We start from the raw sequence: 17,374 nt of genomic DNA, 5'->3' as shown, positions 1-17,374 counted from the left end.
GTTTAGGATTTAACTGGATCTCTGGGATCTCTGGTGAGTCGGGAAGCTGCTCGGAGGGTTCTTTGGTCTCCATGTAGCAGCTGATGACACAGGTGCTCCTCTGGTGATGTCGCCTGACTCGGGTCCAAGCTTGGAACTGGAAGAACAGGAAGAACGCTCCGCATTTCTGAGACGGTTTAATCACCTACATTAGGTTGAACTTTGAACCCTGCGGCTCAAGCACGCATCACACAAAAAGGAATTAAAGCAAATCCTGTTTAAGAGCAGGTTAAACGCCTCTAACTTGGAGTGCTCCCAACCCCGCCGCTTCAGAACTTCCCGCTGGGTCGGGCTGGATGGTGAACTCCACCAGTGAAGAACCAGCATAGGTGGAGCCGTTCCAGGGTCGTCAAAGGGTCTGACGAACATTCCAAGGAAATCATAAAAGCTGTTTGTCACAGATGATCAAAGAATGGGTTTTTTAAATCAGGCACTTGCTGTATACGTGTTGATCGTGGTCATGTTTCTGATCCAATATACATGTTTATAAAAATTAATCCATAAAAGTTGGATAAAAGTGTCTTTCTGTGTATCTGGCAACAAAAAAAGCTGCATTTTTAAGCTGAAATTGAGGCCAAATGGGAGCTTCCGCTCCTCCAAACAGCTACAACTTCCTGTTAGAAACTGGCCAGGATGGTTCGTATGGAGACGCGGAGCATTCCGTCACACCCACATCAGCAATGTTCCCCGACGATCCCTGCAGAGCCTCTCGTTATCGACAGTATCTATGGGATGTCGGCGGTCGGGGACTCTCACCGGCTGACCCCCCCCTCCGGAAGAGCAAAATCCTCTGTGGAGGCTTCAAGGGGGCAAAGGGAGATTAGCCTGAATCTTCCAGACTGTGGTTGATGTTGATGCCACTATTTGCCAACATGCTGTATTACACCTTTATTACTATATGTAACTCATGCCTGTGTGTAACTAAACGACTTGTGTCTAGCAGTTTTAATCGTTCTTATTATTATAAGTACCGGTATTACTAGTACTAGTAGTACGACTAGTACTCAGCCTGCTTTTGTATGGATTCCTGGGAAACGTGTTTGGAGCGCACGTGACCCGAGATGACGGATGATGTTTTATGAGTGGAAGGTTCAGACCTGCTGATCCACCAACTCAAGATCCAGCAGACAAGTTCAGAACTGCCCGCAGTTCTGGGAGGATATTACAATTTTAAGTGGCCTCATGAAGGAGCCCCAAAGCTCCTTCATTTGGCCCGAGCTCTGAGAACACACACAGACACACACACACACACACACACACACACACACACAACTTTGTATTCATGTAATGGTGCACATGTGATCTATGCTGCCCCGAAGGTCCAACAATGCTCCGACTTCCCTTTTGAGGGTCTATAAATGACATTATTGAATGTCGCCACTCTCTGGACCAGTTTTTGGAGCTGGTTCTGGTGCAGCCGGTTCTGGTGGGAACATTCATCCAGCGTGAGCTATTGAATTGACAGGAATGATCTGACTCTGAACTACGGTGCAGAAACATACAGACGGGCTCTTTGTGAGGTGGAGACGTCCTTGAACTTCAGGATCATCCACCCACACATTCCGGGTCCTGGGAGTCCAGACCTCATTTCATTGTCAACTCTTATCTTGTATATTTGATATTTTAAGTAATTTTTGGCTGGGCTGAGAAGCGGATGGTTCCTGGTTCGAGCCCCCGTGTGGATAAAATGTAGAAGGTGTTCTGGTAGGAAGGGAAGGTGCAGGAACACCTTCAGAGCACTGCCAAGGTGCCCTTGAGCAAGGTACCAAACCCACAAATCCTCACATAGGGCCCTGCGGTGAACTGGCAACTCATCCAGAGGCGGACCTGCCGTCACCCATGGGTGCTGCCTACCCGGGACCCCGAAAGGGGACAAAAAAATAGAAGACATTGACACGTGGGTTGAATTCTATAATTTACTATAAGAACAACATCAGCCTTTATTCAATTCAAAAACATCATTCACTTCAAAACACATTCGTCCCCAGGACCGTTTGAACTATTTGACCATTGACTACTAAACTATTTGAGTTTCCCAGAAAGTGGATTCAAATTTTATACATGGTTGATCAAGAGTGCTGCGCCATTCTGGAATTAGTGTTTAACAAAAGGAAAGAATCCAAACGGGTCCGTGATCATCAACGCGTGTAACAGATTGGGTGCGTGCAGTACCGCCTTCTGCCGGCGGGGGGGCAATTGAATATTCTTTGGACGCCCTGAAGGGGCCGCCCAGTCTGGCAGAAGACGGCCGGCATGAGGGCTCGTTGGAGCTCTGAGACTAGTTTCTGGGCAGGACGCGGACGACAGACTCACACCGGGATCTGCGCGCTGACAGAACCGGCTGACGCACAGGTAGCGAGCGGAAGAGGCGAGCGCAGGCCCGAGGGAGCGCGCCGGAACACGGGGAGGTCTGTGTCCGCCGAGGCAGGAAGAGCGAAGACGGCAGCGACGGTCGAACCATGCCGCTCCTCAAAAAGAGAAATCCGAACAGCTCCGGGGACACAGAAGTGGACCCGCAAGCTTCGGAAAAAATGCTGTCCCCGACCTCTGGCACGAGCCCCGAGGAGGCGCGGGGGGTCGTCCTGAAGAAGAACATCACGCTGCTGAACGGCGTGGCCATCATCATCGGTACCATCATCGGCTCGGGCATCTTCATCACCCCCGCCGGCGTGGTGAAGGAGACCGGCTCGGTGGCCATGTCCCTGATCGTGTGGGCGGTGTGCGGCGTCTTCTCCACGGTGGGGGCCCTGTGCTACGCGGAGCTGGGGACCACCATCACCAAGTCGGGCGGGGACTACGCCTACATCCTGGAGGTGTACGGCTCCCTGACGGCCTTCCTCAAGCTGTGGATCGAGCTGCTCATCATCCGGCCGTCCTCCCAGTACATCGTCGCCTATGTGTTCGCCACCTACCTCCTGAAGCCGCTCTTCCCCGTCTGCTCCGTGCCGGAGGAGGGGGCCAAGCTGGTCGCCTGCCTCTGCATCCGTAAGTTTGCCCCGCACGCCACGCAACGCCGTGCCATGCGGCATGATGCAACTTTTGCCATTGTTGTGCGCCGGGCTCCGCCAAAACGCGTGGCGCGCCGGGCACGCCCGCACACACACGCGCGCACACGCGCGCACCTGTATTTCTGAGTGATGAGTGTGTGTAATGTGAACACAGGCGCGCCACCTCGGCGGGGTCATAGGTCAGGGCGACACGTCTTCTTTTGTCAGCTCCACCGTTAAAAAGATTCATTTGCGCTTTGAAATTCCACAATTTTGGCGAATAGTCTGGTTAAGCCGGACTCTCCCGGACCAAGACCGGAGACAGAACCTTCAGATCCGGTCTCGGTGCTTATATGGGTCATCATTTGGCAAACGGGTCAGATTCAACCTCATAGTGGCGTCGAGGGCGTCACGCACTCAGAAACGGTTAAAAGTGACTGAAAACCTGGAGATTCCACACACAAATATTTAAGGCGAGGAATGCCAAGCAGCTCATTTTTGCCAAAAACTGGCAAAGGAGCAAAGATTAACTGGATTATTTGCCCCTGAGCCGCCTGGCGGCCTCTTCCTTCGACCACGGCGCGGCGTCCTTCCCCTCGCCATCCTTCACCACATCACAAGGCCGTCCCACAGCCTTTAATGCAGGCTCGCACCCCCCCCCCCCCCCAGGTGACTTGTCTGGAAGGGTGAGAGGGGTATTTACCAGCTAGTCACATTAGTGCCTAATCTCCAGGTTGACTCAACACTAAGTCCCGAATGAGGTCACATGACGCATGTACTGTATGTACGCGCTGAAAACCAAATATTTACATCGGGGAGTGGAGCACGCCCGCGTCTGTTCCCGGGTCAGCGTTTGGTTCCTGTCCCGGCTGCTGTAATCACCCCCCCCCCCCCCCACCAGCACAGGGCCTTATTGTGCTCCGGGCTCTTTGTTGCTGCCCTGACCTGATTTAGGGGCTCTGGAGGGACCTGCTGCTGCTGGTAATTGCTTTGATGCTTTGGTCCGTCCAGGGAGACTCTTCCAGTGGACTCCCTCCCTTTGTGCTTGTTGAGGGACTGTTCCTGTTGTTGATTCCAGTCTGTCTGTCTCCCCCCCCCCACAGTGCTGCTGACCTTCGTGAACTGCTACAGTGTGAAGGCGGCCACCCGAGTGCAGGACATCTTTGCCGCAGCGAAGCTTCTGGCACTCGCCCTCATCATCATCATCGGTTTTGTCAAGATTGGCCAAGGTACCTGGCACAAACACCCCCCCCCCCCCCCCCCACACACACACACACACACACACACACACACATTGTCATCGTTTGACGGTCCCAGCTCCAACTCTTCCACGTAAGTACTGTGATTAGGAATCGAATCACTTCTGAAGGCGACCAGACCTGATCACCCTAAAGCCTTTGGCCCCCAATCCTCCAATAATTCTGCGAGGACGCCGATAAAACTAAAATAATTATTGATGCAGCCGGTGTAAAGCGGGCAAACGCGGACGAGGCTTCCACTCCGAGCCCGTATCAGTGCCCAGCGCGTGTGTTAATAATAATAATAATATTAATAGCCCTGGAGAGACCTCACTCCTGAAATCAGAGCTCTTCTTAAAACCCGGTCCAACCCGTCAGCTGAGTCATCATTGGAAGGCGGAAGAGGCCGATATTCCAACCTTAACATGAGGAGTAAACAGCTATTACTTTATTATTGCTGCTGTCATTGTGAGCCGAGGCCCCCTGGAGGGCCACGATCGATCCAGCCGGGTTTTCTGTCCTACCTGGTTGAAAATGCATCCGGTGGGATGGAAAACCCGGCTGGATCGTGGCGTTCCAGGACTGGGATCGACATGCCTGCGAGGATTAATCGGAACAAGTGGGTTCTTGGCCTCTTTGATGCAGCTAAATTGCTACATTTTAGCGTAGGTGGCTGCAGCTCGTTGCCCTCCTGCCGCCCGTCTGTCTGAGTAGAGGTGATCGTGCGCACACACGTGCACGCTAACTGAGGACAGAGTCTCAGTAGAGGCCTCTGACCTGATGGAGGGGGGGGGGGTAACCGCAGAGAAGATGAGGATGTTAGCGCTGAGCTGAGCAGCAAACTTCTGTTGTGCTATTTGGGCGCCGTTTTTTAAGACGTCGTCAACGGATCCTTTTTAGACCGGCTGAACTCTTAATCGCCGTGTGACCCTGAACCAGGTAAAGCAGGTAAACCAGTGGGAGTGTAGTGGGCACAGACCGGGCTTTTATTGTGGCGCTTCCCACGCTAGCGAGGGCTTACCGCTAACCCCGGTTCCACCAATACTCCCCAAAGCTGTTGGTTTAGCGACCGACGCCGTGTGTCTGGGAATGTGCGTCCATGTTGTGGTGTGCACATCCGTCAGGAATGTGGCACAGATCCTTTCAGACCGCCACCAGCCCGTCGGAGAGGAGGGACCGATCCAGGGGCCGCCGCTAACCCGCCGCCTTTGCTGCGGCGCTCCGTCTCGGCGCGTTTCAATCTTTCCTGTCCAATATTAACGGTTCCCTTTGTCCTGATCTCCCCCCTCCAGGCAGCACGGAAAGTCTGGTGGTAGAAAACTCCTTCAAGGGGTCCAAATATGAGTTCGGGAGCATCGGTTTGGCGCTCTACAGCGGCCTGTTCGCCTACGGCGGCTGGTGAGTCACAGTCGGGACCTTCCCCGGTCGGTTCCACCCAATCTGAGCGTGCGCGTGCGTCATCGGACACGTCCCGGGATAACCTGAGTGCTTGGCGTGTCTCCGTTAACAGGAATTATCTGAACCTGGTCACCGAGGAGATGATCGAGCCCTACAAGTGAGTATCGGCGACCGTCCGCGGCGCCGCTGGCGCCAAGTCCTGAGCTTCAGTTCTGATGTTTGTGGCTCTCCCAAAGGAACCTCCCTCGCGCCATCATCATCTCCCTGCCCATCGTCACCGCCGTGTACGTCCTGACCAACCTGGCGTACTTCACCACCCTCACTCCCGAGGAGGTGATCGCCTCGGAGGCCGTGGCCGTGGTGAGTGCTGCCCCCAGGGAGGCTCGGGATCCAGAACCGCTGCTCAGAATCGCTCTAGAACCCGTTCGGCTGCGTTGTTGACGTCTTCTCTGCCCGCGCAGGACTTCGGTAACAAACACCTGGGCGTCATGGCGTGGATCATCCCCGTGTTCGTGGGTCTGTCCTGTTTCGGCTCCGTCAACGGGTCTCTCTTCACCTCGTCCAGGTAAGCGAGCCGAAGCCGCCCGGGGCCACGGGCCAGTGGCAGGTTTTGAGTGTCCTTGTGGTCCGGTTAGGTTGTTTTTCGTGGGCTCCCGGGAGGGTCACCTGCCAAGCCTGCTGTCGATGATCCACCCCACGCTGCTGACGCCGCTGCCCTCCCTCATATTTACTGTGAGCTCACACACGAACGTCTCCGCCCCTCAGTGGGATCATCAGAAGGTGGGAAAACTCGGGTGGATACTCAAACTGCTCTCTGCCCCCCCCCCCCAGTGCTTGATGACGCTGCTCTACGCCTTATCCAACGACATCTATTCCATCATTAACTTCTTCAGCTTCTTTAACTGGCTGTGCATCGCCATGGCGATCGTCGGGATGATGTGGCTTCGTTATAAGAAGCCGGACATGGAGCGGCCCATTAAGGTGAGAGAACCTGATGTTCCCGCTCACACACGTGGAGCAGTCCACCAAAACCACTTTGGTTTGCTTGGAAACGTGCAAAGGAAGTCCGTGTTTTTCATTAGAGGCGGCAGGAAGACGGATCCATCCCATAATCCAGGGTCGGCCCGCGGAAATGAGATGAAATCACAGAGAAAGCAGAGCTGAATGATGATCTGCAGAATGAAATATGTGAATGTGACCAATGACCTGTGTGTGTGTGTGTGTGTGTGTCTGTGTGTGTGTGTGTGTGTGTGTGTCTGTGTGTGTGTGTGTGGTGCTTTAATTGAGTACCCAAATGTTCTTTCAACTAACGAAGTGAGGACAATTTGGCTGGTTCTGACAGAGGAAAGAGTGTTTAGAGTTGGGTTTTAAGGTCAGGGTCCTCATGAAAGTCCTCACAAAGATAGAAGAACAGGGGTGTGAGTGGGGAAGGGAGGGGAGGTGTGTAAAGCCTGACACAGAGGACCATTGTGTTGTAGCTGAATGTTAATTTTGTGTGTTGTCGCGCTTAACGACTTGATTCTTCCTGCCTTACCGGTCCGTAGTGGACCCCATTAAATATTATTGGGACAGTAAAGACGCCGTTTGCCTGCAGCTCACTCTAGATATATCTAGTCTGAACACACTCACACACACACACACACACACACACACAGGCTTCTGCAGGCCTCTGTAAGGGGGGGGGGGTCATCAGGTCACCACTGATCCCCTTGTTCCCGTCGCAGGTGAATATTTTGTTGCCGGTGAGCTTCGTGCTGGCCTGCCTCTTCCTCATCATCGTCTCGTTCTGGAAGACCCCGGTGGAGTGCGCCATCGGCTTCGGCATCATTGCCACCGGCGTTCCCTTCTACGTGTTGGGCGTGCGCTGGAAAAGCAAACCCAAGTGGCTCCAGCAGGGAATCTGTGAGTCCCTCGCTCTCCTTCGCCTGTTCTGAGACGCATCTGCACGCCGTGTGTGACGTTGGCTCACCTGTCCGTGTGTGTGTGTGTGTGTGTGTGTGTGTGTGTGTGTCTCCCGCAGTCTCGACTACGTCCCTCTGTCAGAAGATGATGCAAGTGGTGCCACAGGAGTCCTAAATCCAGAGAATTCCCCAGAATTTGTAACTGGCGACGCTGTGAATTGAAAGACAAAGAAAAGTGTCATTTGATTCTTCTGAAACACACACACACACACACACACACACACACACCCTCCCTGTCTGTTGGCTGCTGATAAGGACCTGTACTGGACCGGAGAGACAGCAGTCGTCCACCATTTATCGTGTTCTGATCTGGAGCTTCTGTTACTTGGGACTGTTTTGAAAAGCTCTTTATTTTTTAGACCGTTATTTTATTCCGATTCTTTTCGTAGACCTCAGTAATTTAAGTTCCCCTCGTCCCCCCGGCGGCGTGTGAGGCTGCAGGTGCTTCACCTGCCGTCAGTCAGGCAGGACGGGCCTGGTCCTGGCCTCCGTTAAATTGGCTGTCGGCCGGTATTTGTAGGCACTTACGGGAGTTTTAATACGGGAGTTGTCATATTTCGTGTGGGAGGTCAAATGCTAACAAGCCTTTAGCCTTCAACACGTGGAGAGAGATGCTGGAGGGAGCTCATTAGAGTATCGTGTGTTGCCGGAGCAACTAGTGATCGAGCCTATTTATAGAGATGCTGCAGTTTTCTTCTGTTTTTATGAGAGAACGTTTTGGTTCCATGTGTTTGCAGATGTAGAAACTCTTAACACTCCGTGTCATTAGAAAGCCTGCTGGTCGAAACTGACGACAGTAGAACGTTACTAGCTTTGATGTCATTAGTTCTAATTTGTTTACAGGGCATTTTGTACTTTACAAATAAAGCTGTGGGGGGGCCTTTAAAACTTGTATGTGCCTGCTTCATCTTAAGTGTCTGGAATTTGTAATGGTGCGTCCAAACACCAGCAATAAAAATGTGGAGGTGAAACCGTTGTTGCTTTACTCTTAGTTAGCATCGCAGAATTAGTTGCACAAACACACATTATTGCAGTATTGCATCGGGAACTTGGAAAACAATTGATAAGGTGCGTTCAAAAATCCTGAACATTATATTTTATATTATAAAGTTGCAGGAAAGACAAATTACCGGTCCCGTCGGGCAACCATCCGGCCCGTGAGTCCTTATTTCCACCCTTCAGCTGCAAACATAGGACGCTTGTTTCAGCGCTGGGAGTCACTGGCAGCGGTGCGTTCAGGGTCCCGCCGAAACATTCCTCGTTACTGGAAAGTTCACAAATTGATGTTTCATCTTGTTTTTCGGGTAAACGGACAAATTGCATCTTGTTTTACTCCTTAAATAAAAGTCAGAGTGAAAGAGTTTGGAAAAGAGGCCACATACAGTAAATGCACCACAGAGAATGAGATAGATTTGTTGGGTCAAGAGATGGTTTTAGATTCTTTTGGGATCTTTTTGATCTTTATCTCTGTGTCCAAAGATTTAAAAAAACCAAATATTACACACAGGTTTTCAAAGGGTTTTCTCCCGTTTTCCAGTCCTTCAAATTAGGGATTCTTGTAGCCTAAAAAACCGATGTTATTTTGAAATATTGCTCCTGGTTGTTGCGTTAAGAAGCACGTTCCAGATGATGTCTGGGATTTAGAACGTCTGGGACTACAGGCTTTTCTCTGGTGTGTCCCCCACACTGAATTTAGTGGCTTCATTTAGATGGAGTCCGGGATGCTTATGGGATCACGGTGAGCATATTTGGATCTTTAAAGGGAAAACTCTAATATTGGTGTCTTGTAGAGCCCCAATCTGCTCAGAGGCATTTCTTGAGTTTTTGTTCTCTCGTCTGGTCTTCATCCGCTGATCCAGGACCGGCTCGTGGAGGCAGACGTCCCTCATCCCAGACACTTCCTCCAGCTCTTCTGGGAGGCTTTCGGACACTCTCGCACCAGACGAGAGTCCCCAGTGTGTCCTGGGTCTTACTCGGGGCCCCCTACTGGTGGGACCTGCCTAGAACACCCCCCTAGGGAGCTGTTCAGGGGGTGCAAAGGAGCACGGTTCTACTCTGACCTCCTCCCAATGGCCGTGGGGACCAACAGGACAACGTGGACCAGTGGACCAGGAACAACTCCATGTTCTCAGCCTCACCTCGGAATCTGGGAGCAGTTCTCCCGGAGGTGAGAGATAGAGATCTTTCTGAGAAAGGGCTCGGCCAGACATTCCCGACAGACCCTCACGAGAAATCTTTGAGGGAACAAGAAGAAACCTGCTACTACTGTTAGCTGGCCTGTCTTGTGCCGGGCACCACGCGGCTCAATAAAAATAGGTCCCATCTGAGAGCAAGTTGTTAACAACCAGTCACACGGTCTCCCCCACCCAGTTTGACGTGAAATACACAAACTCTTTTACGCTGCAAGAGTGTTTCAGGAAGTTGCGGTACACAACGTCGTGAATCTTGCAAGCGGTTGTAACATTTCACAGAGAAACCTTAAGTGACTCTGAGGGTTCAGGTCGTGGCGTGTGGGAGCGCTGCTGCTGATTGAGATAGCTTAGTGTTGGGGGGGGGGGGGGCACCAGCATGGAGCAGGCCTAACTGGCACGACTGGCACCTGTTACCAGCACCACTGATAAAGAACGAGTCTTCTTGTGGTTTTCAGCCGTTTTATAGTGCAAAATCAACAAATGTCTTCTAGTCTGGTCAAAATCTGTGAACTTTTTCATCACCGAAAGGACAAAATTTCATGCTAATTTCATGGAATATTTCTTGCTATGGTGAAAGAAAAAAAATAAAATAAAATTCTCATCAATCTCAGAGGTTTGGAAATCGTTGCTTGTTTAAAAAAAAAGCAAAAATGTTGCTTTGACGCAAGTATTAAGATTCTTTACTCATGTCTGTCCGCCTGGGCGTTGGGATGAGACGACTCTCCATGACGACGGAGGTCAGAGCTTCAGTCTGGGTTCCATCCCAGCCCAGAACCTTGGTTCCTGACCATCGACCTGGAGCTTCTCTCCCACCAGGGTCGCACTCACAGCATCAGTTCTGGTTCTTCCATTCAGGCAGAAACACGCATCGTTTCTGGAGAAAGAACTTTGGAGTCAAGATTTTTGCTGTATTTGGTTTGCTCATTGATGTTAAGTTTGGTATTTTTTACTCCTGCCTTTAGGACTTTTCGTCTTATGAGGAACCACATGACTCGAAGTGGTTCTGGTTTCAAGAAATGAGGGTGTTTGTGAGCGATGTATAAACTCTGAATTCAACATTGTCCAACTTCTTAACAATTTACTGATTTATAGTTTCCCTCTATATAAAAACAGTTGGAATAACAGTTTCTTCAGGAGAGAAAAGGAGGATCATATTTCACAGGTTTAACCACAACAATCTGGACACACACACACACACACACACAACACACACACACACACACGTGATGGTACACGGTTTGGGCCCCTCTGGGGAGCATCAAAGGTCAGCAGTCAGGAGTGAGTTGTGTGCTCGGCAGTCATGTGTTGTGCGCGCTCAGCTGATTGTGTGCGTGGTTGTTCACACTTCCTTGATAAATTAACCGGAGCCGGTTTGGAGCATTGTCACGTTCACATCTTTGCCCTGCAACAAAATAGCAGGAGAGCGAGGAGAAGGTCTCCCTTTCTCTCCTGCTTCACCTCCACTGGCCTCACGTGTCGTCAGCCCTGCACTCTTCACTCTTTCTCAAATAAAGATAGATAGAAAGATAGAATTTATCTTTTTCATTCAGGCAAGAAGTCATGAATAAAAGGATAAAACTGGTTTGGAGGGCAGATCTGAGGAATGTTGCCAAATATGCGGATGATACTAAAAATCTCTGCTCATTATTCCAGCTGTTTTGCTCTCAACTTCCACTCTTTCTAAAAAGTACTATAACCTCTTAATATTATGTGTAATTTCAAACCGGACTCCACCTGTTTACATACTCATTTTGTACATGGCCATTATGTTTGCACATGAAAGCACAGATGAAAATAGAAATAGCATGGATAACCTTTCTGAAGTCTAGTCTCAGTATTTATATCTCTACTATTTCTAGTCTTTGTTTGACATATAAGTTTTTTGGCCAGTGTACAAATAATGAGTTGCCAAAGTAGAAGTCAGACTGTGCGCGTCGTGACCTGCCAGCACACGTTCATACTGCATGTTTGCGTGTTTGTTTCCGCGTTTCAGCGGACCACCACCAGGGGGCGCTGTGACGTCCCAACACTACCGGAAGTAAATCCTCCTCCCACCGGAAACTCAAGCCTGGCGCTTGTGTTGACAGGCAACACATGCAGCACCGACTTTGGCTCGGGAAATCTGATAACTTATTATTACTATATATTATTATTTGGACTCACATCTGAGCCGAGATGGGTAAGAAAGGCAAGAAAGAGAAGAAGGTGAAAGGAGCGGAGAAAACCGCGGCGAAGATGGAGAAAAAAGTCTCCAATAGATCCAAACGAGAAGAGGTGACGCTGAGATGTAGCTTGGTTGTTACAGATTGTTGTGGATTTCTATAAAAGCTACAGAACCTTTTCCTAAATAGGCCAATTATGTTTGCAGAACCCAAGAGAATTGTGAGAATTATCCCATTTCGGGGTTGTACGTTATAGTTATGTGGGGGGAAACACCCGAACCATCATTTAGATATTTGTTTTACTTTTTGGTCCTAATGAGAAAATGAAGTTATATAAGTAATAAAATGAAAACTAAAGAGTTTAGGGGCTCCAACCATCTTCTCTTTTGTTTAAACAATGAAACAAGGTTTATTTCTGTTGTTAACATGCACCTAAATCAGTTTTTATTCGCGACCATTTGACACTAACTGAATATTTTTGGCAGTTTCTTTTCCTCACATAACAATGGGTCGAGTTTTTCTTGCCCATTTTGAATGTTGTCTGTCCTCCAGGAGGATTTGGAGGCTCTGATCGCCCAGTTTCAAACTCTGGACGCCAAGAAGACACAGGTTATAGAGATCCCATGTCCTCCTCCATCACCACGGTAACAGAACCTGTGTTCTATCCACGTGAAACTGGATGTATGGGCTCGTGGGGACGGGTGCACAGCGTGGAGGAACGTTCCTTCCCACTCATGCCGCTGTGGTTTGTATTCCCAGCCTTAATGCGTCGCTCTGCGCCCACCCTGAGAAGGACGAACTCATCCTGTTCGGAGGAGAGTTCTTCAACGGACAGAAGGTGCTGATCGAGAACCTGAGAACGTTTGTGCTCCTGCCACTTGGTGCCGATTCTGACTAGAACGGTTCTCTCTCACGTTCCAGCAGGGCTGAAATCTCTTGTGCTCCTTCCTTTGATCACAGGACTACTTGTACAACGATCTCTACTTTTACAACATAAGGAAGAACTGCTGGCTCAAATCAGAGATTCCCAACCCTCCCCCCCCACGCTGCTCCCACCAGGTAAAGGACGCTGAAGATTAGTTATTTCCTGTTAGCAGAGACGAGGTCATTGATGTCTTAATGACCTGGGAGGGATGTCCAGCTCTCTTCTGTCCTCGAGGGACAGGAGTTGTAGAAGCGGGCAGTAATTTTAGGATCGTCTGTGATTTGTTTCTTCTTGCAAAACAAGCCTCTTGTTTTTAAATTTAGGTTTAGATCAAAACCTCAAAAAAAATCACTTTTTCCTGTTTCGATTCCCAGCTGAAGAAGGAAAGTCACGGGTGGATTTGTGTCCCCTTTCTTCCCCGCAGGCCGTGGTCGTTGCTCAGGGGGGGGGGCAGCTCTGGGTGTTTGGAGGAGAATTTGCTTCTCCGAATGGAGAACAGTTCTACCACTATAAGGACCTCTGGGTGCTTCATCTGGCAACACAAACCTGGGAGAACATCAAGTATGATGATGATGATGATGATGATGATGATGATGGTGGTGGTGGTGATGATAGAGCTGGGTGTGTTTCTCCAGGGCCCCCGGTGGTCCTTCAGGTCGCAGTGGGCATCGGATGGTGGCCAGCAAGAAGCAGCTGCTGGTGTTTGGAGGTTTTCATGAAAACAGCAGGTAAATGACGGCACCACCTCCAAGACGTGCAGGTCATCTACAGGTCAAAGGTTCATCCCTCAGGAAGTGGATCAGCACTAAATAAAGAACCCCCTCTCCCCTCAGGGACTTCGTCTACTACAATGACGTCTACTCTTTCTCCCTGGACACTTTCTCCTGGTGCCGCCTCTCCCCCGCCGGCTTCGGCCCCTCCCCGCGCTCGGCCTGCCAGATGACCCCCACGCCAGACGGCACGGGGGTCATCATCTACGGAGGATACTCTAAACTGGTGTGTTGGTGTGAGAGCGCTGTCTGGGTGGAGGTGAGGCTCCTTTAACCCTCTCTTCTCACGCAGAGAGTCAAGAAAGATGTGGAAAAGGGGACCATCCACTCCGACATGTTCCTCCTCAAGCGAGAGGCTAAAGAGGGCCAAGGTAGGAACAAGAGATGATGGTTGTCAAGATGGTCCCCTCACTCTCGGGTCTTCCTCCTCAGAGAAGTGGACCTGGGCGAGGGTGAGCCCGTCTGGGAGCAAACCCCCCCCGCGCTCAGGCTTCTCCCTGGCCGTGGGTCCGGCCGGCCGGGCGGTGCTCTTCGGTGGGGTGTGTGATGAGGAAGAGGAGGAGTCGCTCAGCGGAGACTTCTACAATGACCTTTATCTGTACGACATCGCCAAGAACCGCTGGTTCCCGGGTCTGCTCAGGGTGAGCCAGCAAGCTAACGAGCAGCTGTAAAGGTGGGTTGATCCGTGGAGCGGGGGCGCCTTTAATGGTTCCATCTGTGCAGGGAAACAAGCCAGAGAAAAAGAAACGCCGACGGGGGAAAAAGCCGGAAGAGGGAGGAGAGAAGGAGGAGGAGGAGGAGGAGGAGGAAGCCGAGCAGGCGGCAGCTCAGGCAGCTGCTGAAGTCATCAAAGAGTTTGTGGCTGAGGATGGAACCGTGATGACCATCAAGGAAGCCGGCCCTGTCCTCCAGGAGGAGGAGGAGGAGGAGGAAGAGGAGGAGGGCAAGTTTTAACGCTCAACCTCAGCGTCATGAGCTTTGATGACGCTCAACGCTCTCCTGATCTCCTGTACGCAGACACAGCTGCTGCACCGGCGGTGGAACCGTGCCCCAGGTCCAACGCCATGGCAACCGTTCACCAGGGCAAGCTCTTCCTGTATGGGGGGATGTTTGAGGTGGGCAACCGGCAGGTCACCCTGAATGACTTTTACTGCATGGACCTCCACAAGATGGATCAGTGGGAGGTTCTGGTTAAGATGGACCCCAGTAAGTACAAACAAGCCCGGTACTGGTCTGTAGTGGGAGCTCCGTTGTTGGTTACGTACCAACTCCTGATGTTCTCCAGTGGTAACACGCACAACTCATGTCTTCGTCTCCAGAGTCCCAGGAGTGGCTGGACGAGTCCGAGTCGGACGGTGACGAAGAGGACGAGGAAGAGGAGGAAGCAAATGGAGCAGGAGATGAAGAGGAGGATGAGTCTGAGGATGAAGAGGAAGGTAGGTAGCATTAGCTTAGCTCTGAACGTGTGGCGATGTGCACGAGGATCCTTTAAATGTGAATTTCCCGTCTTTTCTGCCTGACCTTTGACCCGCTCTGTTCACGTTCAGAGGAAGACGAGCATCCAGCAGTGCAGGAGGGGGAGGAGTTGTCAGGGTACCAGAGCCGCACTCAGCAGTACTGGGTCGGACTGGCCCGCACAAACATGGGCCCTGACGCCAAGGACAAAAAGGTTGCCAAGGTCGCTCTCGCCATGGCTAAAGTCTTCTATGAGGACCAGTAGCGGTGGACGGTGGCTGGTCTCGAGCCTTCAGACTGATCCTCCAGCACCACACACACACCTTTCACACCCCTGTGTGTCGGAGACCCCTCCACAAAAGGTCTCCTTTCAGGGACAGCTTTCAGAACCTTGGACACTGGCCAGCATCCCACAAGAATCACATGATCTCCCTGGCAACCTGCGGTTCCAGACACTATACTGGGGGTAATTTGGGGGTTGTCATGGTGAAAAAAGGAGGTCGCTTCGCCGATTAATGTGAATTTTCTGTTGTTTTCTCACCTAACCTGACGTCATCGATCATCACGTCACACTTGTCCTCGAGTTCAGCAACCGAAAGCGCGAGTTTGTCTCCCCCCAGTGGACACCAGTGGGAACTGCACCTCAACGTCAAAGTCCGATTGTCCACACAAAAATAAGTCACAGAGTTGGACGATAAAATAAACAGATATTTTTTAAAGATCTTAACTGCTCCAGCTGAGTCATAGTTATTATTAGCTGGCCCTCGTTTCTCCATAATTGCTCCTGTAATATGGCTTTATAACATTTAAACATTTATAATAAAAAGAAATGGAATATTTCCCAGAAAAAGGAGTTGTCCTGAAGGCTCCGAGAACTCACAAGTTTGAAAGAACCACGACTCTTCACCGACCAAACTGGGCAGAGAGCTGCACAGCCAGAATGACAGAGGAGGGACTCGGGGGACAAGAGTCCTGATGTCCTCAAGTGTTCCAGCCACAGACCGGACAGGAACCCAGCAGAAGAGCTTTTGCTCCCCCTGTGACGGTCCCGTCCAACCCGACAGAGCTGGAACGGCAGCAGAACCCAAACGTAGGTGCCCAAAGCTCGTGCGCGTGTATCAGAAATACCCAAAGTGATCATTGATATCAAAAACACTGTAAAAGAGAAGCTAGAAGAGCTGGTGGAGGAGGAGTGTGTGTGTGTGTGTGTGTGTGGGGGGGGGGCATCCTTCAGTGACCCATTTTATCCTCCATCAGCAGACTGAACGAGGAGAGAAGCTGATGAATAATGGAGGAGAGACTGGAGACAACGTTCTGTCCCCCCCCCCCAACACACACACACACACACACACACACACACGCTGTGCTTATTATTATTGTTATTATTGCTGGATGTCTGGGACAGAACGTATTGATAACCAGAGAGGTGTTTGCTCCACTTTTAGGTTGCTTGATGATCACGTCCGGCTCTGACGGAGCTCAAACAGGTGGTTGTTGATGAAGATGATGAAGACGCAGCGGAGTCATCGTTTCCCTCAGAGCGTCACTAGTTTAGCTGCTTTTTACCTAAATTCTCTATTATCAATCTCACAATTCGATCAAATCGCTGTGTTTTTCTGAGCCTAAAGGGATTTTTACTGCTCGCAGATGTTAGCCAGCTTCTTGCCAGAACTTTTCGTGGAGGAAACCCTCTCGTGTCTGGTCCTGCTCGAGGTTTCTTCCTCTTAAATTTCGTTTTTCTTGCTCCTTTGAAGGTCAGGATTCGGGTTTCTGTCACCTGCTGGCGGCGCCGGTCCACCAGAACAGGTTCTGCTGCATTTTTCTTCTCTCTGACCGCACATATTTCCTCTCACCAGTAACCAGTTGGGTGTGGGTGAACTGGCCGGCAGCCAGAACCAGGGAGGTGTGGTGATGATGTCATGATCCATGGGAGGACGGGTCCAGGTGGTGTCTGAGCAGGTCTCTGGGTCCCTGCTGGACCAGGGACCCAGAGACCCTGGTCAGTGGTGCGGTCCAATCTTCTCCGCGAGGAACGTGAAGGATGGAGCTACGGCCTAGCTAGGCTCGCGTCCCTTTCTGATGATGTCATCAGTGATATACTGGGGGTTCATACACGTCTCAGAACCTCTGTGGTGAACAGGAAGTCATGCCGGCGCTTCCTTCCTGTCTTTCCCTGTCTTCATTCACCTTTTGTTGTTTGTCTTTACTTCCTCTCCTTCTTTTCTGACTAAGTAGTGTGCTAAGGTG

The 17,374-nt window shown here is 50.8% G+C and overlaps 2 protein-coding genes across 3 annotated transcripts; both read left to right on the top strand.

Moving 5' to 3' along the window:
- The first annotated feature begins 2,243 nt into the window (after positions 1-2,243).
- On the top strand, positions 2,244-8,594 carry slc7a5 (solute carrier family 7 member 5). 2 transcript variants are annotated; one of them, XM_057052366.1, is made up of 10 exons: positions 2,248-3,024; positions 4,130-4,255; positions 5,557-5,662; positions 5,775-5,819; positions 5,899-6,022; positions 6,124-6,227; positions 6,298-6,394; positions 6,494-6,643; positions 7,387-7,564; positions 7,683-8,594. In XM_057052366.1, exons 1-10 carry the CDS (start codon positions 2,499-2,501, stop codon positions 7,736-7,738), a joined length of 1,512 nt encoding a protein of 503 aa, XP_056908346.1. In that variant the 5' UTR covers positions 2,248-2,498; the 3' UTR covers positions 7,739-8,594. The 2 variants fall into 2 exon arrangements, with proteins under 2 accessions (XP_056908347.1, XP_056908346.1); XM_057052367.1 differs by lacking the exons at positions 7,387-7,564; positions 7,683-8,594 and adding an exon at positions 6,745-7,238 and having other exon boundaries at positions 2,244-3,024.
- A 3,274-nt stretch (positions 8,595-11,868) lies between these two features.
- On the top strand, positions 11,869-15,854 carry klhdc4 (kelch domain containing 4). The gene is made up of 13 exons (XM_057052347.1): positions 11,869-12,089; positions 12,530-12,621; positions 12,737-12,815; positions 12,938-13,036; positions 13,327-13,463; positions 13,538-13,630; positions 13,736-13,898; positions 13,965-14,043; positions 14,105-14,313; positions 14,396-14,615; positions 14,690-14,878; positions 14,992-15,108; positions 15,220-15,854. The coding sequence occupies exons 1-13, from the start codon at positions 11,991-11,993 to the stop codon at positions 15,390-15,392; spliced, it is 1,749 nt and encodes a 582-aa protein (XP_056908327.1). The 5' UTR covers positions 11,869-11,990; the 3' UTR covers positions 15,393-15,854.
- The last annotated feature ends 1,520 nt before the right edge of the window (positions 15,855-17,374 follow it).

This window comes from Takifugu flavidus, chromosome 13 (genome assembly GCF_003711565.1).
Source record: "Takifugu flavidus isolate HTHZ2018 chromosome 13, ASM371156v2, whole genome shotgun sequence".
Lineage (NCBI taxonomy): Eukaryota > Metazoa > Chordata > Actinopteri > Tetraodontiformes > Tetraodontidae > Takifugu > Takifugu flavidus.
Note: the sequence above shows the minus strand (reverse complement) of the source record. Positions and strands in the feature narration are given on the sequence as shown.